This window comes from Phoca vitulina, unplaced genomic scaffold (genome assembly GCF_004348235.1).
Source record: "Phoca vitulina isolate PV1807 unplaced genomic scaffold, GSC_HSeal_1.0 scaffold59, whole genome shotgun sequence".
NCBI lineage: Eukaryota > Metazoa > Chordata > Mammalia > Carnivora > Phocidae > Phoca > Phoca vitulina.
The window spans coordinates 9,956,543-9,982,403 of NW_022589762.1; the positions used below are offsets into that span (position 1 = coordinate 9,956,543).

Here is a 25,861-nt window from a genome sequence, read left to right on the forward strand (position 1 = left end):
AGCTGAAATCAAGAACTGACTGAGCCACCCAGGTGTCCCAATTGTTGGAGTTCTCAATGGATATGGGGAGGTACGTTCGTAAGAAGTTAAGATTCTAACTAAGAGAATTATCCCAGTGGAAAGCAGCCCATTGACATGGCAGATAGGGGCTTTATTGAAAGACTAGGAAGGGAAAAATATGGAGTGAAGCAAACAGAAAGAATTAATTATGTATTTAGGAGCACAGTATAGGAAATGATTGCTAATTTCTCACAGACTACTTGGCCTTTGGGGCAAAGAATGTTACGCACATTTATTTCCTCTACTTCAGTAAGTTTCTCACTTCTCCAAATATGAAGGAAGACGTGGAAACAGGGGGATGATACTAGATGCTGAGAAGGAAGAACACTAGAAGTGATCTCTAAGTCAAGAAGGTGGATTACAACTTTATGAGATTCTGAGACTGGTTGTTGGCACATGGGATTTCTTTGTGACTGGTAAATATATGCATGAACCCAAGCTCAGGAGTGCTGGGGATCCTGAACAGGAAGCATGAAAATCCTTCTTGCACCAGTCAGAAAAATTGCTTTTCCTAACTTTTTTTTCCATGTTCCAATGTCTCAAATATCCTTTGCATTGACTTTGCTTGGCTCAACCTTTATGCTGAATTGTTGTATAAATATGGATCACATGGGGAAAAATAGGAACTGAAACCAAACTCTTAAAGCTGCACATAAAGAGACTGACTTCTGTTCTGATCTTCAGTCTCCCTGAGGGGAGCTTGACATTGCAGTTATGGTGGGAGAGTCCATCACCTCCATGTAATGGCTCAGGGAAGCTAATGGAGGCTCTCGGGCTTCACCATGGCCGCCTTTCTTTCGCATGCACACCGCCTCAACTCTTTGCAGTCCTTTGAGAAAGCCTTTCCATTGAGGATGGTCACACAGTCCCTGCTTCTTAGGCTAGTAAAATCTATTATAATCTCAAACCTTAAAGAAAAAAAGAAAAGGTTCATTGAATCATAGTTTGCTTCTCAAATGAAATGTTAAATACCCAGAAAGTACATAAGGAGTACTCCTAACTCAATAAAATTATAGAATAGATATGCAGAATGAATTTACTGGAGAGATGGGGTCACCAAGCTCTTTCTTTTCAGCCCCTCAATTTCCATACTTGTTCCTAGAAGCATCAGTTCATCTAAAACAACAAAAACTGTTTGTAAGTAAAACTAAGAGGTATGCTATAATCCAAATTTATCATATTTTACCATCATCTGAAAAATCATCTACTTTCTCTGTGATTCAGTTTAATTTACTATAAAATAAAAATGATTACATTAAGTATGTCTTATCTCCTGGGAGAATAAATCCCATATGATATATAGAGAAGAAAGGTGTCTGTCCAAACATGGCTTCAAATTGTAATTATATTTTAGAATAGATATTACATTTACCTATTTCAAAAGATATCATGCACAATCTTATCTAAATACTCACATAAGTAAAACCAATTTTTGATAATATTGCTCCTTATAACCTCAGTAAATCTATTCTCAGAGACTGTATTTTTAAAAATTTTATTTCTTCATTTATTTGAGAGAGAGAGAGAGGGAGCCTAAGTGGGGGGAGGAGCAGAGGGAGAGGGACAAGGAGACTCTGCACTGAGCGCAGGACCCTGAGATCATAACCTGAGCCCAAACCAAGAGTCAGATGCTTAACCAGCTGGGCCACCCAGGTGCCCCTCCGAAACTGTACTTCTAAAGATGTGCTCCCTATTACACTGCACAGGAAGCCAAGAAATCTGAGGTCTTGCATTATCTCTGGGTATTGGTAAAGTTGTGAAGTTGTGTGGTCTTAGGCAAGTTACCATCACGACCTGGGTTTCAGTTTATTCATCCATAAAAGATCTCTTCCCCTCCTCCTCCTCTTCCTCCTCTTCCTTCTTCTTTTCTCTCTCTCTCTTTCTCTCTCTCTCTCGGTCTCTGTCTTCCCCCTTCCCCCGTCAGTGAATCCCAAATACTTAATAATGCTCCAAGGGACATCAGTCCTGAAATAAAAACCCTGAAAGCTTCCAGACAGAGAACTGTCCCTACTATTTTACTACCATTTTGTATGTCTCCTTCACTGGTTTATAAGCCATTCAAAAGCAAGCACTATGCTTTATTTTTATACATCTGTGTACATCCTCCTACAAACACAGTATCCAATACAAAGTGGAGGTTTGATTAATGCTTATTGAATCAAGTTGTTGAACTCAGTTACTCAAGCGCAAGCTCTCTACTAAATGCTTTTCCCACAAAATGTTCTGAAGGCTTACAGTTCAGGGGAGTACGGGGCTCCGTCAGTCCACAGCCAGGCTTTGCCACTGCCATTGCGAGAGAGCCCTGTCCAATAAGAGTAGAAAAACTCAGAGTAGCTCTGAGGCATGGCAAACTCCTGTGAAAGGCACACAAGAAGACCTTTAGCTTTAGACATGTTATACTATGTATACACAGAGATGCGTAGGACCAGCCAGCACTTTTAATATGAGAACAGCACACGAGTCCTGCCCCACATAGGTGATAGTACACTTGAGGGAAAAAGTGTCTGTGCTGAAGTCAGTCCAAGTTAAAGAATTTATCTTGTCTTAATAAGTTTGAATATATACGGATATTCTAAAACCAAGAATCACATCAACCAAGATTTATAAATGACTCATTATTTTCAAGTCACAGAATAAACACTAAGATTTAGATAAAAAAATATGGGGGGCGGATTTACAAAGAGAGGTGGGGTGATTGCGAAATGGAAGAATACGGGAAGAAAAGTGTAAAAATGGGGAAGTAATCTTTATAAATACATGCAAAGGGACTGACAGGAAGGAGAAGAGAATAATGAATATACTTTTTTTTTAAAGATTTTATTTATTTATTTATTTGAGAGAGAGAGAGAGAAACAGCATGAGAGGGGAGAGGGTCAGAGGGAGAAGCAGGCTCACCGCTGAGCGGGGAGCCTGATATGAGACTCGATCCCAGGACTCTGGGATCATGACCTGAGCCGAAGGCAGTCGCTTAACCAACTGAGCCACCCAGGTGCCCCAAGAATAATGAATATACTTTAATGCAAAAAGAGGTAAGAGAAAATTTGGAAGGATGATTTATGTCTCAGACAAGGAAGGGGAGAAAGAGAAATTTTTCATATATGTGTGTGTGTGTATTTATATTTTTGTATAGTATTTATATATACACACATATATCATTCCTTCTCTAATATCTATATTGATTTTTTTAAGATTTTATTTATTTATTTATTTATTTGAGGTGGGGGGAGGAGCAGAGGGAGAGGGACAAGCAGACTCCATTCTTGGCGTGGAGCCCAACTTGGGGCTTGATCTCACGACCCTGATATGACCTGAGCTGAAATCAAGAGTGAGACACTTAACTGACTGAGGGACCCAGGCGCCCCTCTATATTAAATTTTTTAGTTACCTACTTCCTTCTATCCAGTCTTACTCTTTAACATAAATTATTTAAATTTATTATAATTATCAATTTTTATGTCCTTCCTTTCCACTATGAGTTCCTTAAGGATACATACTTTGTTTTATGTCCTCAACCCTTCAGATAATTAATGCCATATGTTGATTCAATAAAAGATTATTGGAAATAGATATGAAACTATCACTAAGCAATAGTCATCTAGTAGGCATATCAAAGGAAGTGTAGTTGAAAATACTTCCAATTTATGGTAGACACCTCAAATTAAAAGTTCTAAAAATAAGTCATATGAAAATGACTTAAATATGTACAATTCTTTGAAGTGCATGAGACAAAATCACTATATAACTTACAACTTATATATAACTTATATCACTATATAATCACAATATTTCCTACTATTATATATAATACAATTCAATTATAATATACCTGAATCCTCAGTATGTGCTAGAGGTGGAGGAAACAAAGAGTACAAGAAAAATCAGGTGGGCATAATTATGGTAGGACACATTGTCTCAGTCAAATAAATTATTTCCCTTTCTGCTGAAATTGAGCCATTGAGAAAGGATAAAAAATATTATTTTAGTAGATGAGAGACACTTCAGAGTTGTATTCATCACAGATTTCAGAAAAGTGGGTAGGAATTAAGATGTAACTAGAAGGATGTTAAGAGTTTGCATAGTGAGCTGGGCATTTATTTCAGTTAAATAATCCTTTGTTGATAAACTACTCTGTGCCAAGACTTCTGCTAAAACAATGATAAATAAATAATGGTCACACTGCTTAAGGGATTAAATCCAAAGGCAATAATAAATATTTTTAAAAAGGGTGGGAACAATTACACGATTTTAAAAGTTTATCTTAACTGCATATACTTAATATATGTCAATTTATAATTTTACTTTCATATTTGCCTCGACTAATCTATGTTAGGTTATAAACTTCTGGAGGACAAGATATTTATCTACAGGTTATAGTAATGAATTAATTAAATATTTTTCAATTAAAAGCTTTGTCCTTTTATAACGGAAGAACAGGAAATGCTATTTTCATCTTTCTAACCTTGCCTCAATATTGTGCCCTTCCTGCCCAAACCAAAAGCGGTAAGAAATTAAGGGATTTTTTATTTGATTCCTGACTGGTGGGGATTTTGAAGAGCTTCCTCTAATGGTTTTTTGTTTGTTTGTTTGTTTGTTTGTTTTTTTGGAGAGCAGAACAGTTTTTACATACTCAGGGAATCACTAAAAACAATAGGAGTAAGACCTTGATTGCAGTAAGTGCAAAAGTCTGGGCACGTTGACTCCTTAGACTCTTCTTGTATAGCTCTTTTAAGGACCTCTTTTTCGAGAATAATTCAAACAGGAATCTTACCAGCACTTCTTGTGTGTTTATCTTCAGCATGGTTGCGTTCTCAGCGATGCAGAAATAGTCACAGCCCTGCCAATTCTTGCTCTCTCTACAGAATCGGTAGCATTTGTCCCCATGCCACTTCCATTCTTCTGGACAAGGGCTGCATCTGTGTTCTTGGAAAGAAGCTAATTTTAATGCTATTTTCTATCCAGGTCTGCCATCTTTCTGCCCCTGAAATTACATAGTACTTGATGATTTAAGTACTCTTATTATTTAGAGTACTTTCTTTTAGATATTTAATTGCCCAGAAATGATAACTACAAATGTTTACCAAATACTCACTATATGCCAGAAATTGTAATTGGGACTGAGTATACAGTAAAAATTAAAACAGACACTACCTGCTTTCATGGACTTCGGAATCTAACAATAAATGATTAGAACTTCCTTGCTTCTTGCCCTATATAATTCAGCACACAGAGGATATTCAATTTCATAAAGAACTTTTCACATGTTCAAAAACTCATTATGCCTTGTATTTAAGAAAGAACTGAAGCTTCCACAATTTTTTCCTCAAAATCCTCTTATATAATTATAAAAGGATTTTTTTAATGCGATATATACCAATAAGATATGGACTCTTCTCTTATTCTAAACACAAGTAAATAAAATTTTAGAAAAAAAAGACAAATATACTAAGCAAGGTATGATTTAGAATGGTAAATCTCCATGTGTCAGATATTAAGATGGGCACCAAAGTCAGAGAAGTAAGTGCAGAAGTCAAGGGTGAGATGGACTAATAGGTAGAGGTTGTAAGTATAGGAACTAGTCCCTAAGAGCCATGTTTGTTTGTTTGTTTGTTTTTAAGATTTTATTTATTTATTTGACAGAGAGAGACACAGCAAGAGAGGGAACACAAGCAGGGGGAGTGGTAGAGGGAGAAGCAGGCTTCCTGCCGAGCAGGGAGCCCGATGCAGGGCTCGATCCCAGGACCCTGGGATCATGACCTGAGCCGAAGGCAGACGTTTGACGACTGAGCCACCCAGGCGCCCCTGAGAGCCATGGTTTTAACACCGATGAGGATACATGGCCTTGGGCCTTTGAGAGTTCTGACTTGTAATCAACTCCCTGATGGTGGGATGGGAACTCAATCATTCCATAAAAACGTCTTTATTTTAAGAACAATCCAGTGTCAAAATGTTAACATGTTAAAATTTGAATGGTCAATATGCACTTGAATATTATGTTATTGTTTGCATTTTTGTATATTTGAAATCTTCCTTAAGGTAAAATAGTTTTAAATAAATAAATAATTGAGAGATTCCTTTGTGAGTCAGTTCATATTTCCGGCCCAGACCTTATACCAAACTACTTACTCAGATCTCCACTTCAACATGCCCAAAACAGCATCCCTAACCTTCCCCACTCGTAACCACAGAATTCTTCCTGTTTCACTTGATCACATCTCTTGTAATTGCTTTGCCCCCAAACTCTGGAAGTATCCTTGACTCCTTTATTTCTCTCATGTCACCTTTTATTCCATCATGCATTCATCTCCTCTAATAATATCCTAGTTTGAGGCAACATCATCTCTCTCCTGGATTACTGCAAAAGCCATCTCTTAGGTGATTTCTCTTTTTATTTTTCCTTCTTCCAGTGTATTTTCAACATATTTGCAGAGTGAGCCTTTAAATGCTCATGTCAGATCTATATTTCCTCTGCTCAAGATCCTGTAATGAATCCTTATTTTGCTCAAAATAGAAGCCAAATCCCTAATAACATCACCTAACGCCCTATATAATCACTACCACATCTCCTATCAGTCCTCTCCTCCTTCACTCTGCTCCAGACACACAGACTCCTAATTGTTCCCTGAACATGCAGCTCCATTCATTTCAGGGCTCCTGCACTTCCTGTTTTCTCTACCTGGCTTCTGCTTTCTTCATGTATCTACATGGCTAATTCCCCTAAGTCTTCAAATCTTTGTTCCTATACCCTCATCTTAATTAGGAATTAAGTATTAATTAATTAATTGTATCCCTACATAAATTAGCAACCTACCATCCCTGAATCCCTGATGCCTCATACCATATCTACTTTATCTTCCATAGGATTGATTACCTTCTTACATACTATGTTTAGTTTGACCAACCATTTTGCATGTCTGAAACCTAGGCTTTCCCAAAATGTAGGAGTTTTAATACTAAAACTGGAAGAGTTTTGAGCAAACTGGGACAAGTTGATCATCTTATTTTACCTTTTTAAATTGATTTATTAACACCACCCCAATCGAGTAAGAGGTCTATGAGGGGAGAAATCTGTGTATGCTTTGCATGGCATGCATCAGTAAATCTTATCTTGTGTGGAAGAGTAGATGGATGGATGGATAATGGGAAAGAAATGGAGAGCAGCAGGATAACACTGAGAACTAACATCAAACCAAAGGTATATGAACATTTTCATGGGAATAGGGTTATCATTAATACATTTGCATGTTAGATTTTATATTTAAACAAAATATAGTTTATTTGTATATACAGCTTTCTTTTTGTCTTTATACACCTAGATGTAAATTCCAGAGACCACTGGTTTCAGAGAAACCTGGATTATCTTTTGATGACATGGCACCCAACAAAGAAAACAATATACAGTGGGTTGTCAGAAACACAAGAAGAAAAACAAAACTATATGAAGTGGTAGATGTATTAATTATCTTGGCCTTGATAATCATTGTATAATGTATAGGTATATCAAATCATCACATTGTACCCTTTAAATATATACAACTCCATGTGTCAATTATTCCTCACTAAAGTTAAAAAAGAAAAAAAAGAAAAGAAAGAAAACTGTGACCAGTGAGATCATTAATCATGTGGGGAAGAATCACTTAGAGAAGTGGAAATGTGCCTGTGGGTGTTATTTTACTGGGTAACCACGCAATCTGGCCTTCTGGTAATAAAAAGTGACAATTTCGGGCGCCTGGGTGGCTCAGTCGTTAAGCGTCTGCCTTCGGCTCAGGTCATGATCCCGGGGTCCCGGGATCGAGTCCCACATCGGGCTCCCTGCTCGGCGGGAAGCCTGCTTCTCCCTCTCCCACTCCCCCTGCTTGTGTTCCTGCTCTCGCTATCTCTCTCTGTCAAATAAATAAAATCTTTAAAAAAAAAAAAAGTGACAATTTCGAATGTATGTTGCTTCCTATGCATGCAAGATAAGCAGAACAGAAGAGAAGGCTAACATGAATAGAGTTAGACACTATGAAACCCAAAAAAAGACAGGAGGAAAAGGCACAGGAATGAGGTAATGTGTCTAGTCTTGTCCAGAGGTGGTTATCAAAGCATGATTCATCTTCCACTGGCATTGTCATCATTATTGAAATGCCGGTTTATGGTACCCAGACAAGGCACAGTGGATTTAAATACCTGTAATTTGATTCCGTTCATCAGTATTTTTAACCTGATCCCATATGACTCTTAAAATGTGAGAACTTTCATGGCTCATTAACTTCTTAAGGGGAAAAAAAATTATGAACGCATTATGAAACGTATACTACTGTTAGGTCTTTGTGTACCTAGGTAAATTGAGAAATAACCCTGTGTTTTATTTATTTGCAGTGTTATTTTGGTTATTTGAAGTTAATTGTTTTTTTTGTTTGTTTAAAATGTCTGAATTTGAAGAATCTGTTTATGTATTACAACACAGACCTATCTGAACTAAATGATCCCAATAACTGGGGATTGACCTGGGTGCCCAAATTCTTCATGAAGTTTGCCTGACAACTAACTAAATAACTTGTGACTCCCAGACATACGGATGGGAAAGTCAGTTCTATAATAACAGCTAGCCTGAGGGCAGAGGCAGCTTAGTGATCGGGACTCACCTCCACTTTTGTTATAGAGCTCTCGACACAGTTTTTCAGCCACGCGCTGTAGGATTTCTGCAAGCTTCCTGTTCTTGGTTTGGAGAGACTGCAGCTGTCGGGAGAGATTCCCCAGTCTTTCTTCCTTGTGAGAAATGCTGTCTTGCTGAGTATTGGAAAGCTGATAGAACTGAAAAACTAACCCAAGTTACCAAGTCAGACTGGACAGCTGATTTCTTCATTTCTATTTCTACTTTTTACATATGGGGGAAGACAAAACATCGTATTGTTTAAGATCTCATGCTCTGAGATTTCATTTTGCCTGTGTTCAAATTTGAACTGAAGCACATAATAAATTGCACTGTCTTGGGCAAATTAATGTCTCTAAGTCTGTTTTTTTAATCTGAAAATGTAGAATCTTAGTAACAGTTTCTAACTTCAGGACTAAATTCCTTAACCATATTTACTGCTCAATAAATATTTTGTGTCTACTCTTAAACCACTGCTTAATAAAACCACAAATCCATTTATCTATTGATTATTATATTGAGCATTGACAGTGTACCATATATTGTTATCTAATTCATTCATTAAAATAGTCATATTATCATTTCCATAGTTTTATAGCTTCCAAATTGGGCTCAGTGAGAACAATTGGGCTCAGTGAGAACAAGCAATTTCCATAGTATCCCTTGGCTAGAAAATTTCAACACTTAGGTTTAAGCTCCAGATTTCTAAATCTAAGTAGAGAAATCCTTCATGAATCATGAAAGTTGATTTATATCCCTAAAAAGAATGGTGGTTGTGAAACAAATTATATCAAAATGAAGTAAAAATTGGGGGGCCATGGTAGAAACACTAAGAAACATTTTTTTTTAATTTTAAAAAAGTTACAATAACAAAGGACAGTTCTAACATTTCTTAAAAAAACCAAATGTTTGACCTGCTCTTCAGGGTAACCTCTTCACCTTGAGCCACCTTCTTCAACTGCTCAGGAAACATTACTGTAGGGTCTCAATCTCATGAAGCAAATTCACCCACTTCCTTTTTTTTTTTTTACTTTTTGAACTTGTCTTTACTTGTTTGAAATTTAAAGACTTTTTCACATGCATGCATTTTTCCTTGTTTGGTTTTCACAAGATTTTGCGAAATGATTCTATAATTTCCTGGACTTTTTTGAAAAATACTGTAGAAATTAAGGACCTATTCTGCTCTCCTTATATTGAGGGAGTAGATATAAATGAAATCTCTTCTCTCTGTATTAGCTGCTGAGCTATGCGTACTAAGAGCAAAAACCACAGCCTGTACTCTTTTGTAGAATGAAAGAGAGATAAATCATGCATTCATTAAAAACTGCTGATTTTAGGGGCTCAGTCATCTGACTCTTGATTTCGGCTCAGGTCATGATCCTAGGGTCTTCAAGTGAAGACCCTAGTGCAGCTCTGTGCTCCCTGTGGAGTCTGCTTAAGATTCTCTCTCCCCCACTCTCTCTGCCCCTCCCCCTCCACAGAGCCTTTTCCCTGCCCCACCCCCCCAAAAAACTGCTGATTTTAAATACTGACATGTAAACAAACAGATAAAACCTGCTTATCTCAAACAGAATGTAAAAGTCTAGCTAGCAAGTGATTGCTGTATTTTAATGCTTCTTTCACTGCTCGTCATATTTCAATGAGTGCTTTAGAATAAGGTATATTGAATTATCCATGGGCCCCAGAATTAAAGTAAAAAAAAAAAAAAAGAAACATAACAAGTATTTCTCATCCTAGACAAACCTTAGAACCAGGATCCTCCCCCAAGTCAGAGCGCAGACTTACACACAAGCCCCAGGGCTAACAGGCCAATCAGCAGCACCAAACACAAAGTCAGCAGGGTCAGGGCCACTGGACGCCAAACTGAAGAGGGAGGCCGGCACTCTGCAGGAAACAAAGAGGAAAAGGCAGGATTTCGCTTTTTCTTTCTCTTGGATCCATTCCACCAGCAGGTCAGAAGAGCTGGTTCTGGGAAAGAACAACAGTAAGCAGGGGCTAGATAACACTCCCTCTGTCCTCAGAACACTGTCAAAAGGCTCAGTGCCAGGCCTCCCTTCCACAGCGGGATTCCCTCACACACCCCGCCCATTTCCATAGCCCCAATGCCACCAGCAGTTCCACTACGGAATCAAGTTACGCATTGCCCTTATCTTTAAAAGGTTGTTTGCATAACCTTCTTTGTGTGAAAATTCGAGTTATGAAAGACATAGAAATGACTGAACGGGGGAACCGTTTTTCATATCATCAGAGAAGAGATGAAATTAATTTGTTGTTACTTTTGCAAAACGCCTCCCCACCGAGTTCCGTATGTGCTTCTTCTGAAAAGAAAATTGCATATCAGTAATGAGAAATGATCATTTGACTGTTTCCTTTTTGGGATTGCTTTGTTGAAAGTCCCTCTTTTATAAGGATTTTGTTCATTCATTTGATTTCTATCTCTGCAAAAATGGATTATAAAGAGACATGGTCATCAATTTCTTGAGGATGGAGCTAAGCTATCTCAATTTTGAACAGTTAAATAATAAATGCCACGCCCCCACGAGTTTGCCTTCTGCTAATTGCAGAGGCTACCGAGTCAACAGTGAACCCATCATCACCTAGTGAGACTGTTAATCTAAATGACCTGTGATATCAGACAAGGAAGACCCTCCCACTCCCATCCCCTCAGGTACACATAGCATCTAGCATTGTGATTAAAATGAAACAAAGGGAGAGCAACACCCTCAAAGGAACTGGTGTCTCCAAGACCTGTGTTTCATTTCATTGGGAAATGAAGTCATGTTCTTTTTAAAAATTTTTTTTTCTAAATTTTATTTATTTATTTGACAGAGCACACAAGCAGGGGGAGGGGCCGAGGGAGAGGGAGAATCAGACTCCCCGCTGAGCGGGGAGCCTGATATGGGAGTTGATCCCAGGACCTGGAGATCATGACCTGACCCAAAGGCCAACGCTTAACGGACTGAGCCATCCAGGCATCCCTTGAAGTCATGTTCTAATACAAAAAGATTAAAGACATATAAATTCTTTTCCTCTTTAGCACAGTCCTTTATGTAATGTAGTCTAGGTATAGAAGTTTCTGTTACACATTATTTCCAAATGGGGAATGGTAAGTGGGAAAGATAAAAATGGAAAATGTGATTACTATCCTTTGGAATTTACAGTCTGGTAGGAAAAATCATGGAGCAGACCTTGAGATTGATATATAAAAAGTGAATCTTATTTTCTCTTAATAATTATCTCCGTTAAAAACTTTCAATGGATTGCATTACAGTTGGAATAAAATCCAAATCACTCTTCGTGAAGATTCAGATTTCTCTTTTTAACACAATTTGAAATTTGAAGTTATGTTATTTCCCAACTTAAAAACTTCCAATAACTTTTTTGCACTTAAAATTACAAGTCTTTTTCTTCTGGACCCAACCTACTTCTTTCATCCTTTTCCGAACTACTCTCCCCTCACTCAAGTGTTCTACTCACTGGCCTCTGTTTATCCTTGAAACAAAGAAGCTTATCCCAGTCCTGGTACCTTTGAGTGAGCTCTCCTCTGCCCTGCATTAATTAATACTCAGAGCACGTGTTGGTAGGCTACTCCCTGCTACTCAGCTTTCCACTTAAAGGTGCATCCTTGGAAGAGCTCCATGAGTTCATTTCTAATACATAACGCCTTTACATATATTTTTTAAAAATAAGATTATTAATATTTTCATGGCTTTCATGTGTTTGTTTTCGTTTATATCCTCCCTCCCATTGAAGGTACATTCCATGAAAACAGTGATATTGTCTGTCTTGCTCACCAGTATATTTCCAGGACTGAAAGTAGTGCCTTGCACATAAGGGCTGAATACATATTTGAATGAGTAAATGAATGAAGAATGAAATTGTGAAAACTTAATATGACTTAAACTATGTAATTTTTACAGCAGCACAGAGGATTATCTAAAGTTAAACTTCGTTGATTTTTTTTAAATCTATTGACCTTTCAGCAGTATTTCTGACAGCAGAAGGTGGACTCAGCTAAATTTATCTTCTAGCCATACTAGTCTCTATTCAGACTTGTGTGAGATTCTGAATCATGAACAGATATTAGAGAGATTTGCTTTCTCCCCTATTTCCTTCAATTAGCTTACCTATGTAGTTTGGTCTAAATTTTCCTGGAAATTGTTGACTTCTCAAGGCATTGACCTAAAGAGTATCTCAAATCAGCAGAACATAAAGGAACAAGATCAGAGGGCAGAATACAGCTTAAGCTAAACATTCTCTCCAAACCCTAAGTCTCTTGAAAGTTCTGTGCAGCCCAAGAAACTTGAGTAGGTGGATGGTTCTAGATTTCAGAAGTACAAGTGCATATGTGGGCCCACCACCATGATGGCTTTATTTTTCTCCATAAATCTTATTACTATCAAATATATTATATATCTTACCCATTTCTTCTGGTTTATAGCTGTAGAAAGTAAGCTCCTTTTGAAGAAGGTTATTATAGTCTATTTAGTCACTAGAAGAACATCGATTCTAGCACCTAGAACATCAGATGGAAGAAGCTCAATTAACGTTGAATAAATGTGCCAACTATATATAAATATCTGTTATATGCCTATCTACCCCTGCTCAAACCTATTTATATTAGTACACATCTGAAAGGTATAAACTATTTTTTAAGTATTTTATTTATTTATTTGAGAGAGAGAGACAGAGCAAGCAAGAGCAGATGGGGCAGAGGGAGAAGGAGAGAGAGAATCTCGAGCTGACTCTGTGCTGAGCACAGCTGGATGCGGGGCTGGATCTCAAGACCCTGAGATCATGACCTGAGCTGATACCAAGAATCAGTCACTTAACCAACTGAGCCACCCTGACACCCCAGGCATAAACTTTTTTTTAAATGTTGTTCTTTCTTGTAATTGATATTTCCCTGGCCAAATATTATAAATAATAAGAGGGTAAAAGAACAACCATGGAAATCAACCAAATTATCCCTTAAGAAACCTGCTTTTCCTTGTATAATACAGGGGCAAGAGAAATGCTGATCTTCTGCTCAAAGGATCAAAAAGAATAATCTTAAATCCTTACTGTGGAATGAGGGCATGGACTTAAGGAATTAGAATATTATTTAATAATAATTATATCCATGTAAACAGATCATCCTTCCTAAGGTTGTCTCTAGGACAGAAGATGCAAGTAGTATATGATATCTTCTGCTAAGGAACAAAGTTTTAAAAATTCCCTTCCAATGAATCATCTTTCCCTGGTCATTTGGAAATTTTTCTACTCTGACTCTCTTCTCTCTCTCTCTCCTTCTCTCCCTTCCTCCTCCTTCCCTTTCTACCTCCCTGCCTCCCTTTCTCAATATTCACAATCTCTTTGTTTTATCTCAGGACCCAGAAAAACACAACCCTAGGGAGTTTCTACAGCAGATATGGCAATTTCCTAGGAACCTTGGCTTCCATGATGGAAAGACCATGGAGTTGAAAGTTTCATTTTTTTTTTTTAAACTGTAGAGAACAAACTGAGGGTTGTTAGAGGAGAGAAGAATGGGGGGATGGTCTAAGTAGGTGATGGGGATTAAGGAGGGCACTTGTGATGAGCACTGGTTGGTGTATGAAAGTGATGAATCACTAAATTCTATACCTGAAACAAAAAGAAAAAAAGAAAAAGTGAAACTTTCTTTTTGATGCTGTTTTTCCCTCTATTTTCCTAACTATAGGTTCAATATCCCTAAATTTTATTCCAAGTGCCTTGATCATAATGAGGTCTCTCTCTAGGGACCACCCACACCCTAAAGTAAGAAAAATAAGCTGCCTGGAAGGTGCTTCAGTTTGGCTTGGCTTTACTGTGGTTTTATTTTTTGGAAGAGAACCCCTATTCTGTCTCCTGAGGCATGTTTAGAAAAAGGTGTGGACAGGGCAAGGAATGATATAAACATCCTTAGGAATAATAAGATATATATAGAAAAAAAACACTGCTTTCCTGTATCCTTTTACTGTAACTATACCATAAAAGGCTACAGTGCTAAGGCCAAGTTTTGATCACAAATTCCTTTGTAGATATAAGAAACTTTGTAGATGAAGACTTGTCATACTTGACCAGTTACTCTTCATCAGGCATCAGAGAGGGGAAATTTTATACACTTCCATTCCCAGAGCCGAGGAGAAATGAAACATATATTACCAGATATAGTCTATTACTATGACTCTGAAATAGCATAATAAAAGCTGGAAAAGACACAAAGACTTTATTTTTTTTTAAGATTTTTTTTTTTTTATTTGAGGGAGATCTAGAGAGAGGGGGAGAGAGAGAGAGAGAGAGATCAAGAGCCCAAGCAGGGGGGAGGAGCAGAGGGAGAGAGAGAAGCAGACTCCCCGCTGAGCAGGGAACCCACTGCAGGACTCCATCCCAGGATCTAAGGATCATGACCTGAGCCACCCAGGAGCCCTGGAACAGACAAAGAAACTTGAGATAATTTGTACAAAGCCACATTGCAAAATAGGGGCAGAGCCAGGATTAAATTGTCGTGCTTAACACCACACTTTGTATACTTCTTCTTGACCAGGACTCAGACAATTGGGGACTAAACTGGTGACAAAGTGCATAATATTTCAGAAATTACTTTTAATATTTTTTAATCATGAGACATTGCTGATTGGATATCTGACTTTTGGATATATTTTTAAATTTTAAATGTTGTCTTTTCAGCAACTTCCTGTTGTTTCCTTAATCCTCACATATGGCACATAATAAATCTCCTCATGGGAGAATATTCAACGTTCTATGAGTTGAGAGTATTTTTCAGTGTTTGTGAAAATGCAGGTTTTCTTTATCTTATGAGTCTATTTCAAATATGTGATCTTTTCATTCTCTCTAAAAGTAAATGGGTGTTATTCTTCCTATAATTTCAAAGGAATATACATCCAAAAATGTATAAGCTATTTCCAGAATATCAAGTTTTCAATTCACGGCAATTAGAAAGTCAAATATATATATATATATATATATATATATATTTATTAGAAAGTCAAATATAGTGTCTCTCTCTGTCAAATAAATGAATAAAATCTTAAAGAAAAAGAAAGTCAAATATATATATATTGGTATATATAGTAAAATTTAGCTGAGTCAATTTTTATATCCCAATTAGGGAGTTTCATTTATGACATATAATTTAAAAATAGCATCACTATTAATAACGATTGCTAACACTCCTTGAGTTACTAAAATAAATGCCTTATATGCATTATCTCATATCCTGGAACACCCTATGAATAGATATTATTATGGTCCCTACTTTACAGGTAGGTAACTGAGTCCTACGGGGGTGAGCTAGCTTACCCAACAACACACAGCTTCTGATAATAACAACTCCTGAGTGTATTATGTATGCTGTAGTGTTTCATTTGACTCATCCAAAAATTATTTAAGTTGGCACTATTTTTAACCTTTGTTTGGATTTTTAAAAACTGCAGTACCTAAGAGTTGCTTAATCTGCTTTGGCTTGCATAGTCAGTAAGTGATGGAGCCAGTAGTACTAATACTCTCCTTCCAGATCCGAATATTTTAAATCATTTTCCTATCCTCCCAACAAATCCCACATTAATATTTGCCCTTTATGGCAGTTCCTTATGAAATTGTAGAAAGGCTCTAGTGTTTTACTTCTTACTACTTTCCACTTCTTTATTATGAAATATCTCAGGAATAGCCACCTTAAATTATACATTCTCCACTCTACCCCCCAAGGTGAACTTTTTCAAGTATAAATTTAATCTTTTCCTTAAGGAAAAAAAAAAAAGTTTCTTAGCATGCTACATAAGACCCTGCATAGTAGGATCCGTCCTACTTTTCATTTATTTTATTTTATTTCATATTTTTTAAAGATTTTATTTATTTATTTGACAGAGAGAGAGAGAGAAGCAGACTCCCCGCGGAGCAGGGAGCCTGATGTGGGACTCGATCCCAGGACTCCGGGATCATGACCTGAGCCGAAGGCAGACGCTTAACCAAATGAACCACCCAGGCACCCCTCTGTCCTACTTTTTAGCCTCATCTGCCCACATGCCCCCCATATACCCCTCCCTTTGAGGACTAACCATTCCTCAACCCAATAATCTACCCTGCCATTGTGTTTGAATCATCCGCTGATGATTCCCCAAATGATCTTATCCTGTTCTAAATTCCAATCCAAAAATCACACTTCCTCTTTTCCCTCTGAATTCTTGTCTTTCTTAATTTTACCCATTAATACACTGCACAATGCTAGCTCTTATCTATCTGCTTTTATCTCTGTGCATCTAGTCCTCACAACTAGTTTCCATCTTGCTCTGCCTGGAAAACTTGGACTCAGTCTCACAGACAAGAGCAAATGTCATCTCATTCAAAAATACCCACATGAGTAAACGCAGTCAGGAACTTATTCATCCCTATTTGCTTCTGTGGTCTCCTACATATATTCAATAGCACTACATAACATTTACTTATAATTGATTCAAATTCTTCCTTCCACTTCTCAAAGCACCTAAAAATAGGGTCTCCCCATAAATACAGAAAACAAATGGATGGTTGCAGGAGAGGAGGCAGGTGGGAGGATAGACAAAATGAATGAAGGGGAGTGGGAGGTACAGGCTTCCAGCTATGGAATGACTAAGTCAAGGGATAGAAGGAACAGCATAGGAAATATAATGGATGGTATTGTAATAGTGCTGTATGGTGATGGATGGTAGCTACACTCATGGTGAGCACTGCATAATGTATAGACTTGTCAAATCATTATGTTGCACACCTGAAACTAAGGTAACATTTTGTGTCAACTATACTTCAATAAAAAAAGCGTCTCCCATGCCTATCATACCACTTGATATTAAGTAAGTATGCACTAGGGCGCCTGGGTGGCTCAGTGGTTGAGCATCTGCCTTCAGCTCAGGTCATGGTCCCAGGGTCCTGGGATCGAGAAGCAGGAAGCCTGCTTCTCCCTCTCCCACTCCCCCCTGCTTGTGTTCCCTCTCTCGCTTTGTCTCTCTCTGTCAAATAAATAAATAAAATCTTTAAAAAAAAAAAAGAAAAAAGTATGCACTAAAGATTTGTTGAATCAATTAGATGTGATGTGAATCAATTTATGCTATGACACTTCAATGAAGGGTTATGCTTTAGCTGAGGAAGTGAAGCTAAAAAGCTAGAGAAATTTGAGAATATTGTAATTAATGTAAGTAGGGGGAAAGTAGAACTTGAATTTATTATTAAAGGGTTTTTATTTTTTTCTTAAACCCAAATAGGTTTTCATATTCTTTTGATAGGTTTATATTTCGTCTTCAGTAGGAATTTTAGCCTATCAGTGATTTTATTCTTTCTCTCCCTGATATATTATTACCGTGATGCACTTTTGCTGTACTTCTTTTCAAGCTGCAATTGAGTTAGAATCTCACATCTTAAAAAATAATTTTAAAATGCATTCACACAAACTCATAATACCTCAGGTCTAACACTTTATCTTTTCTCTTTATAGCTGGTTTCTCAAAAAGAAAGAAATTTAAAAAAAAGAAAATGACAAATTATTTATTTTCCTATTTAACTATGGTCTTTTCAAACACCTGCTATTAAAAATCACCAATAATCTATTTTTCTCCTTATTGCTAAAACAATAAATTGTTTTTAACCTTCCTTTTACTTGAAATTTCTGCAGTATTTATTGCTTATTATTTTTAAAATTCACTCTTTGTCACCATTGACTTTTCCGTCTTGCATGAAGTTATTGTTTCTTGGCTTCCTTAATGTCTCTCTCTCCTGGTCCACTTCTACCACTGTCTGCCATTCATTCTTAGTAGCTTTTATTGAAATCTCTCAGTATCCCTCCCCTCAGTTGGTATATTGCCTAAGATTCTCTCCTTGATACTCTATTCCTTTGGGTTTTTTGGCTTTTCATTTTACGCTCTCATCCTCAGTGATCTTGCTCATTCTCAGAAAGCTTAATTCTTACCAAAATGTCAACAATTCTCACATACAAATGTAGCTCAGAATCCTTACCTGCACCCCACATGCAACCTATGCAAGTGTCTTTGGGCAAATACAACTGCACGTTCCTTCTCTTCCAGGCATCTCAAACTCAAACTGGATTCATCATCATTCTTAATTCCTCCTGTAGCTTCTACCTCAGTTATCAGCAGCACTATCTACATAACATCCTATGGGACCTAGTCAACCTATGTTTTTCTTTCCTTGTCTTCCCACTTCTAACCAGTCGCCAATTCTTTAAACTCTACCTCCTCAGCATCTGATTCCTCCTCCTCATTCCCATACTACTTCAGTTCAGATTCCTCTAATCTCATGTTTAGACTAGTGCGAAATACCTAGCTATTAGTTCATCCAATTTCCTACTCCTTCAATTCATCCTCCTCATTGCAGCCTAGATGGTCTTCTAAAAACACAAAATTCATTATGTCACTTTCTGTTTAAATCCGTGAGCTCAATTTACGGACTTAGAATCAAAATACCTGAGTGTAATATAATAGGCCCTTTATAATTTTCTATACTTACTTCTTGTCAGCTTCTTCCTTCTCCAACTCTACACATCAGCCAGAACACATTGCTTATTGTTCTCCAAAAACACAAAGTTACTTAAGAATTCCATGGCTTTTCTCTCATGTATCTGTCTGACTATGTCAGCCCAACCCCTTAAACCCTCCCATTTTTGCTTTCATATAATGTGGAACATATTAAAGTCAATTCAACTCAATGGCCATTTCCTCCCTCAAACCCTTCCTGATCTCCTTTACCCCTACCAGATAGAAGTGACCAAGCTCTCCATTGTATCATGTATATACTTCTATCGTGGCACCTTATCATACTTATTTCATAGCTAAGAGTTGTATTAGACTTTTAAGTTTCCTTATAAACAGGGATCATATCATATTTGGCATTATACCCTTAGTACTTTGCAATAAACCTGGCATAGGATGAACCTGAGCATAACATGAACATGAAACTTTCTTTGGAAAGGAGGTATGAGGACGTTGTCTTTCACTTTTCCTTTTTATCTTCTGAATTGTTCAGCATTTTTAAAGATGAACATAACTTTTATATTGAAAAATGAAAATCTGGAAAATAAATGAGTATACATAATTTATTTTTATTAATTCTAAAGAAAAAATTTAACTTTCCAGTCATAATGGTATCACAACATTATGTTGAATTTAAATTTTCTTCATTGCCAAAATATTCTTGGAATGATTTTTGCTTTGTTATTTTTAATAGCAAAATTGTATCAAATCATTTTTCTAAGAAATAACTAAACTTCTGTAGTGACATTCCTCTACATATTTGCATTATCACAAGATGAAAACAAGGTATCATACGTGTAGGGTAAGATTACTATTTCCAGAGGTTTCCCTTCAAGACACTTCTTTGTAACCTCTACTCCTACTGTTTCAGTTTCCACTTCTTACGGAAAGATTGCCAGATGTTTCAGTAAGTGTTTTATCCTGCCCCACCTACCTCACCACCCTTGAGCTCAGCAGAACTTATTTGTACACTCTGTTCCTGATTATGCTGATCACCAATCCTTGTGAGAATTCCGGGCTCTAGTCAAAGGTGAAAAATGAAGTTATACACAAGCCACTTAAAACCACAACCCTGAGACCGGATTCTTCACAGGATTTGTTGGAGGAAAACATAACGTATCTTATTACACGTATCCTGTGGCTACAGAAACTGACATCCCAAAGTTGTCATTTGCTTCACATCAAGGAGGCTGGAAGTCCCCAGTATCTTCTTATAGCTTAGTAGATAGTTTACTAAAAAGAAAAAAATAAAATAAAGTCACACCAGTGAGTCTCAGGTGGTGATCACTCAGTGAATAGAAAGGGAATGAAAAAGTTTAACAGGGGAAAAGGAAGAACACCTAAAAGCTATGTGATAAAGGAGAAGTGGGAGAGAACAGTGAAAAGGTATGTGCCCAGATTTCTAGAGGTGAAGAAAACCTGAGTGTGGTCAAAAGAGAAAAGACATACTAAGATACAGTCACTGAATGAGAATCTCTCTGGTGCCGACTGACACAAAAATGTTAAACAGAACACTTAGGAATTCTCGAGGAATGGAATACTGAAAGAAAATGCACATTTCTGGTGTGTCTGCAATATGCCAAGGACTTTACATAACCTAGCAACCTTATACTCCAACCACCTTATAAAAGAGCTGTTTGAATTGAATTATAAAATATTTAATTTGGGGGCACCTGGGTCGCTCAGTCGTTAAGCGTCTGCCTTCGGCTCAGGTCATGATCCCAGGCTCCTGGGATCAAGCCCCACATCGGGGTCTCCGCTCGGGGGGAAGCCTGCTTCTCCCTCTCCCACTCCCCTTGTTTGTGTTCCCTCTTTTGCTGTGTCTCTCTCTGTCAAATAAATAAATAAAATCTTTAAAAAATATATTTAATTTGTTACATTTAGCTTCCAACTTATACCTTCATTTCCAATAATTCGCCTTCTGACATGGTAATAAAAATATTTTTTTTTCACTCCCTACAAGAGAGAATTCACATACATAGAGAAGGATCTTATTTCCTGGGCAACTCAGCCAAGGTAAGGCAGAAATGTGACTTGAGTTCTAGTGAGTGGAAAGATCTCACAGTAGAACACAAACAGGATGATGTTCTAATACCAGGTGTGCCACTTACAAACTGTGATACTGGGGACATCTGAGTGGCTCAATCGGTTAAGCATCTACCTTCGGCTCAGGTCATGATCCCAGGGTCCTGGGATCGAGTCCCGCATCAGGCTCCCTGCTCAGTGGGGAGCCTGCTTCTCCCTCTCCCACTCCCCCTGCTTGTGCTCTCTCTCTCTGGCAAATAAATAAATAAAATCTTAAAAAAAAACAAACCTGTGATATTGGACAAGTTACTTAAGTATTCTGGGGCCTCAGTTTCTTCATTTACAAAATGTTACTGATAGTAAACATGTATATAGTGAGCATTATGTGCCTGGAATTATTTTAAGCACTTGTATACATAAAGTGCCTCTCTTACAAGATGGTTGGAGTATAAGGTTAATAAGTTATGTTATATATACATATGCTGAGTTGCCCAGGAAATAAGATCCTTCTCTATGTATGTGAATTCTCTCTTCTATGGACTGGAAAATAATAAAAGGGAATGGGATGGGATATAATTGCATCCGAGGCCACTATTTAGATCATCAAATCACAGAATTTTAGAGATAAAAGACAACTTCAAGATGCAGAATTATGACAACAATATACCAGGGTTGGTGTGTCTGCTTGGAAACCTCCCCCTAAAGCATGAGTTCAAAACTAGCAAAAAGATAGCCTTTATAAATTCAAGTTTCCAGATCAAATCACAGATGGTAAATAAAACAGCATTGGATCTGGCCTTCACAGGAAGCCAGGAAGAAGAAGGAACACTGCTTTAATTCTGCATACAACCTCACTTTTGTATACTATACCGACTTGGTAAAAACAACACACCCTCAACTACAAACCACTGTGCCAACAAAATCTTAGAAAAACAAACATCTGTGTATACACTGAGTTTAATTTTTCAGATGTTCATATACGTGGCACACGAGTTGTGGAAAATGCACAGTTACACGTAAGTGTAAGTCAGGAAAACACTTTCTCTTTCCCTCACTTTGCACATTCCTCAGATAGTTCATCTCATGTATTGCTCAAGAGTCTGACCAATTTGGACGGCCGGAGATAGAATACCTGTGTGCCCAGCCTCTGGCCGCTGGGTTGTAGAAGAGGTTCGAGATTGCACACTCCTGATGGTATCCCCATCGAAGTCCAGCATGTCCCTTGTGCTGCTGTACTTGGCCTGCATCTGGACTCCTGCAGGGGTGAGGTTGAGCTGCAGTTTGATGGCCCCCAAGCTGTGTAGCTACTGTGAGACAGTGTAGGAAGTACGGCGCTGAACGTCATTCCTAATGTTCTTCTCTCCCGGTGAGTAGCGGCGAGTAGCAGGGGAAGCCTCTGACTCCAGTTCCTGCTTAGAGAGGCCCAGCCCCTCTCCTGGGAACCTCTACTCTGAAGGTCAACTTCGTCAGGCAGAGGGGAAATAGCATGTGTTTTCTATGTGGGCGGTCTCTTTCTGAACAATTATTGAAGGGTTGCCCTTCTCCGATCTCTTTTGTTCATTTATTTGTAATTCCTGTGTAAGTACAGTATAAAAAAAGCAAGACCCTATAATCACACAGAGATTCCTTCAGGCTCTGTGGAGCAATAATCAGGCAAAGGAATACATATCACCTAGTCTCTTATATACCAGACACTCACTGAGTCACTTGGATGAGGTTTAACTTCTGAAAAGAGATCATAGGACCAGCCTCTTCTTTTCTCCAAGGGCATAGTATAAAGCATCATATACATGGAATGTCAGCACAGAGTCTTTTTGAGAATATCTATTGATTCTACTTTTTCATTTTACAAAAAAGAAGATTGAAGCCCAGTTAGATGAAGTGGCTGTTTTAAAGTCACATAGCTGCTTAGTGACAGTATTAGCTTCAAAAGTGTTCTCTTGTTGGATTTCTCCAGGAACAAAGGAGCTGTCAGGTGCCATTTCCCTCCCCTGCCCTTCAGCATAAACAACAACCGCCTGCAGAAACCAGTGTGGTGCCTAATTTGCTAACACACACACCCCTAACCCCTAACCCCTAACATCCCACCCCACCCACACTGCTTCAGAAGATCCGCCCTTTCTAGTTATGCTCACCTCAGTCTCAGCACTGCAGGTGCCCTCCCCTAGAAGACCAGCACAAGCTTGGCCAACACCCAGTCTCCTGCCCCCACACACTTTGCAGGACCTTGGGCCAGCTTTGGTAGTGACAGTGGTAGCAGTGAGTCCCGCAGAAGACCAATTGTTAACACTGTGTGCCCTGCCCATGCATTCTTTACAGATCTGCCCTAGTCAAGGCAGTGGTGGTGGCTGGTCTCACTTTGCAAGCAGACCAGTATGCACCTTGTTAAAACTGTGGACCATGCTCTGGCCAGTGCGAGAGGCAGTGGCATGGCTGCTCCAATACACTCTTGGGCAGAATAATTCAGACTGGAGCCACAGGCTGGCAGTGTGCAAGCAGCCCCAACAGGGGCCAGCATCACTCCAAAGTGACACCTGCCCTGGAATAAGAGGAGATAAGCACATACACCAATCAGAGGGCTGCCCCAGCCGTGGGCTGGGGGCAGACAGTGGGTTTGATTGTAGGCCCCGCTGACCAATGAAAACTACTCAAGGAAAGTGCCTCACAGTTTGCTGCTACTGCATCTCTAACAAATGTTTGGTCTGACTCAACTCAAGCCCAAGGTGGTCCCAGACGGTCCACTAACACCACAGGGACCAAACACTGCCCACAACAGGGAAAGAGAGCTAGATGACTGGACTGAAGAAAAAGCAGTCAAGACTCAAAAGCAAGGCCCACACAACACACATAGGAGACACCTCTGAAGCACCAGGCCATACTTTCAAGAGCAGGAGGTGTAGCTGACTTCCCTAACACACTGAAACAGACACAGAGAGTTAGACAAAAGGAGAAGACAGAGGACTATGTTCCAAATGAAAGAATAAGACAAAACCACAACAAGAAACTTAAGCAAAATAGATATAAGTAATATGCCTTAAGAGAATTTAAAGTAATGATCATAACTTTACTCATAGGACTTGAGAAAAGAGTGGAGGACATCAGTGAGACCTTTAACAAAGAGTTAAAAAAGAAACAATCAGAGATGAAGAACACAATAAATGAAATTAAAAGTACACTAGATGGAATAAATAGCAGGCTAGAGGAGCAGAAAAACAAATTAGCAACGTGGAGGACTGAATAATGGAAAGTAATCGAGCTGAGCAGATGAGAAAGAAAAAAAAATATGCAAAATGATAATAGACTTAAGGAACTCAGCAACTCCACCAAGTGTAATAACATTCACATTATAGGGAGCCCAGAAGAAGAAGAAGAGAGAAAAGGGGACAGAAAATTTATTTGAAGACATAATAGCTGAAAACTTCCTAAACCTGTGGAAGGAAACAGATATCCAGATCCAGGAGACAGAGAGAACCTCCAACGGGATCAACCCAAGGAGGTCCAAGATACATGGTAATTAAAGTGGTAAAAAGTAGTGGAAAAGAGAGAATTTTAAGAGCAGAAAGAGAAAAGAAGACACTTACCTAAAAGGGAAACCCCATGAGACTATCAGTGGAATTTTCATCAAAAACTTTGCAGGCCAGAAGAGAGTGACATGATACATTCAAAGTGCTGAAAGGGAAAAAAAATTCTGCAGCCAATAATCTTCTATCCAACAAGGCTATTTATTCAGAATAGGAGGAGAGGGACATCTGGATGGCTCAGTTGGTTAAGTGTCTGCCTTCGGTTCAGGTCATGATCCCAGGGCTCTGGGATCAAGTCCTGCATAGAGCTCCTTGCTCAGCAGGAAGCCTGCTTCTCCTCTGCCTGCCACCCCCCTGCTTGTGATTGCTCTCTCTCTCTGACAAATAAATAAATAAAATCCTTACAGAAAAAAAAAAAGGAATAGAAGGAGAGATAGAGTTTCCCAGACAAGCAAAAGCTAAAGGAGTTCATGACTACTAAACCAGCCCTACAGGAAATGTTGACATGGACTCTTTGAGTGGAAAGGAAAGACCATAAGTAAGAGCAAGAAAAGTAGTAAGCACAGAGGCAGTAAAAATAAGTATGTCTGTAAAATGCAGTCAAGGACTCATTAAATAAAAAGACATAAGGTATGATATTATATACCTAAAATATGAAAAGGAGATGAGTAAAGAATGGGTTCAAACTTAAATGACCATCAACTTAATATAGACTGCTCTATACAGATGTTATATACAAACCTAATGGTAACCACAAATCAAAAACCCGTAACAGATAAGCAAAAATAAAGAGAAAGGAATCTGAGTATATCACCAAAGAAAATGAGCAAACTGTGTGAGAAGAGAGCAAGAGAATTAAAAATTAGAGAAGAACTACAAAACAACCACAAAACAAGTAACAAAATGGCAATAAATACATATTTATCAATAATTACTTTGAATGTAAATGGACTAAATGCCCCAATCAAGAGACATAAGGTGATGGAATGGATAAAAAAACAAGACCTATCTATATGTTGCCTATAAGAGATTCATTTCAGATGTAAAGACAGCATGTAGATTAAAAGTGCAGGGATGGAGAAACATTG

General features: G+C 38.2%; 1 protein-coding gene across 3 annotated transcripts; it reads right to left on the reverse strand.

Moving 5' to 3' along the window:
• On the reverse strand, positions 1 to 25,033 carry CLEC1A (C-type lectin domain family 1 member A). Of its 3 annotated transcripts, none has more exons than XM_032390925.1 (7): positions 22,385 to 22,466; positions 13,114 to 13,208; positions 10,478 to 10,576; positions 8,685 to 8,861; positions 4,829 to 4,980; positions 2,296 to 2,414; positions 1 to 968 (listed from the first exon to the last, which is right to left on the reverse strand). In XM_032390925.1, the coding sequence occupies exons 2-7, from the start codon at positions 13,115 to 13,117 to the stop codon at positions 818 to 820; spliced, it is 702 nt and encodes a 233-aa protein (XP_032246816.1). In that variant the 5' UTR covers positions 13,118 to 13,208; positions 22,385 to 22,466; the 3' UTR covers positions 1 to 817. The 3 variants fall into 3 exon arrangements, with proteins under 3 accessions (XP_032246816.1, XP_032246815.1, XP_032246814.1); XM_032390923.1 differs by lacking the exon at positions 13,114 to 13,208 and adding an exon at positions 24,834 to 25,033 and having other exon boundaries at positions 3 to 968; positions 22,385 to 22,826; XM_032390924.1 differs by lacking the exon at positions 22,385 to 22,466 and having other exon boundaries at positions 13,114 to 13,362.
• Between the last annotated feature and the right edge of the window lie 828 nt (positions 25,034 to 25,861).

Coding starts and splice junctions, on each gene's coding strand:
- CLEC1A (XM_032390923.1), bottom strand. CDS start 22,499: ATGCAGGCCAAGTACAGCAGCACAAGGGACATGCTGGACTTCGATGGG. Junction 10,577..22,384: donor GCCAGAGGCTGGGCACACAG/GTATTCTATCTC, acceptor TGTTTCCTGCAG/AGTGCCGGCCTCCCTCTTCA. Junction 4,981..8,684: donor GCTCTATAACAAAAGTGGAG/GTGAGTCCCGAT, acceptor CTTCTTTCCAAG/AACACAGATGCAGCCCTTGT.